Source organism: Mandrillus leucophaeus, unplaced genomic scaffold (genome assembly GCF_000951045.1).
Source record: "Mandrillus leucophaeus isolate KB7577 unplaced genomic scaffold, Mleu.le_1.0 Scaffold99, whole genome shotgun sequence".
NCBI classification, from domain to species: Eukaryota; Metazoa; Chordata; class Mammalia; order Primates; family Cercopithecidae; genus Mandrillus; species Mandrillus leucophaeus.
In genome coordinates this window covers 385,872-388,323 of record NW_012110807.1, presented here as the reverse complement: position 1 = coordinate 388,323, position 2,452 = coordinate 385,872, and the positions used below count along the sequence as shown (strand labels likewise).

The following is a 2,452-nucleotide window of genomic DNA, read 5'->3' as shown; positions in this document are numbered from 1 at the left end:
AGTGAGTGTGTGGATGAAGATGGAAGGGTCCTGGATGGTGTGTGCTCGTGGGCAGATGGACCAGTGTACCAGTGATGGATGGGTCACTTCCTTGGCAAGATGGGAACAGTAAAGCCAGGTAAGGCTCCTGCATCAGCCTCACTCCTGATGTTGGGAGCCGGGAATGCTCCCTTCCTAGGATGAGCTGTTCCCACTCTGAAGTTGCTCATTGCCCGTTTTCCCCTTGTCCTGTCTCTTTGGCAGACCCTGCACCTGCAATCCCGCTGGCAGCCTGGACACCTGTGACCCCCGCAGTGGGCGCTGCCCCTGCAAAGAGAATGTGGAAGGCAACCTATGTGACAGGTGTGTGAGCTAATCCAGCAGTAAGCTTGCTGGAAGTGACCTGGGGGCTCACTGGTGAGGTACCAAAGCTGTGGAGTGCGGGAGGAGCAAGGGGCACAGTCTTCATGGACTTGGGTGACCTTGTCACCCTGTGCCCTTCCTGGAGCCCCATGTATCTGTCATACAGGAAGTTACTCAAAAGCTTTATGGCACTGTTTATGCTTTGATCCAACACCACTGATTATTCATAAGCTGAGAAAATACATGTCTTAGCTTAGAATCCTGAAAAGAAAGAGCTGGAAGAATAGGAGAGACCATCTAATCCAGGAATAGCAAATACATGGTGCTCGTACTACCACGTGCTGTGGCAGACATCACTAATGGAGCACTGTCACAGCCCTCCCCTTTCACACTCACTGCAGACATAGCTAATGGAGCACTATCACAACCCGCCCTTTTCACACCCGCAGCAAAACATCACTCATGGAGTATTATCAACCCTCCCCTTTCACACCCATGACTGACACCACTAATGGAGCACTATCATAATCCTTTCACACCCACGGCAGACATCACTAATGGAGCCCTGTCACAGTCCTCCCTTTTCACACTCATGGTAGACATTACTCATGCAGCACTGTCAATACACCCCTTTCACACCCACAGCAGACATCACTAATGTTATACCCATGGTAAAGATCACTAAAGGAGCACTACCACAGTCTTTCCCCTTTCTTACCCACAGCAGATATCACTAATGGAGCACTATCACAACCCTCCCTTTTCACACTCATGGCAGACATCACTCATGCAGCATTGTCAATGCACCCCTTTCACACCCACAGCAGACATCACTAATGGTATAACCATGGCAAACATCACTAAGGGAGAACTATCACAACCTCCCCCTTTCATACCCACAGCAGGCATCACTAATGGAGCATTATCAACCCTTGCCTTTCACAGCCACGGCAGGCATCACTAATGGAACCCTATCAACCTTTCCCTTTCATAGCCATTGCAGACATCACTAATGGAGCACTACTACTTTCACTCCCACAGCAGACATCACTCATCACACACAGACATCACACACCGCTTTCACACCCACAGAAGACACCACTAATGGCATACCCATGGCAGACATCACTAAGGGAGCACTGTCACAACCCTCCCCTTTCATACCCACAGCAGACATCACTAATGGAGCACTATCAACCCTCCCCTTTCACACCACGGCAGACATCACTAATGGCATACCCACGGCAGACATCACTAAAGGAACACTATCACAACCCTCCCCTTTCACACCCACAATAGACATCACTAATGGGGCACAACAGTCTTGGCCATGAGCCCTACTATAACCTCAGGATCCTTCTTAACACCCTGCTTCAGGAAGCCCCTACCCATTGAGCTGGATTTTGAGCCTGTCTGCCATCTTTGCAGTCTGATCATGGTACAAATGGGGCTTCTGAAGCTCTGCAAGTCAAAGGGGCTCTCCCAATGCCATGAAGTTCATAAACTTCCTCTTTCAAGTGTTCAAGAGGCCTTCGAGCTCCAGCAGTGCAGCCAGCAGACAAACATGGGTTTAGATCCTTGGGTACACACTATCTCTCTTCTTCCTGGCTTTGTGTCTGACATTCCCCAGAGCTGCTTGGAGAAGTGGCTGATTCTGGGGCTGGGGCTGGAAAAAGACAAGATAAGTCCAAGGCGTCTTATAGTGCCAGGAAGCAAGGAAATGCTGAAAAACAGAGACAGACACAAACAAAACAACCCAAACCAGAATGCAGGCCCATGTCAAAAGGACACAGGAGCCGACATGAAAGAGCTCTCAGGACTGAAACAATTTGAGCAACAAAATAAACAACGATAGTATTGGATTATAACCCAGAGAATAAAGTCAAATCCACAAATCCATCCTGATGTAAATAGACGATTGAATACATAAATAGATGGGGATAAAGGGACAAACTTTCCTTGCAGAAGAATTCCAAGTGATGAATGCAGAAATGAAGGAACTAGAGAACCACTGTTCAAACCTCACAGCGGTAATTGCTACAGGCAAGAGCTGCTGATGAATGCTGACATTGGTGGGCAGAACTTTAAGGAAAGGGGGGATATTTGCATA

At 48.4% G+C, this 2,452-nt stretch overlaps 1 protein-coding gene across 1 annotated transcript in view; it reads left to right on the top strand.

Moving 5' to 3' along the window:
* LAMC3 (laminin, gamma 3) overlaps positions 1–2,452 on the top strand; it is a 125,767-nt gene that overhangs the window by 49,045 nt on the left and 74,270 nt on the right. Inside the window, exon 8 of the mRNA XM_011971197.1 lies at positions 244–346. Within this exon, the coding sequence (XP_011826587.1) occupies positions 244–346 (103 nt within the window). The remainder of the gene's footprint in view (positions 1–243; positions 347–2,452) is intronic.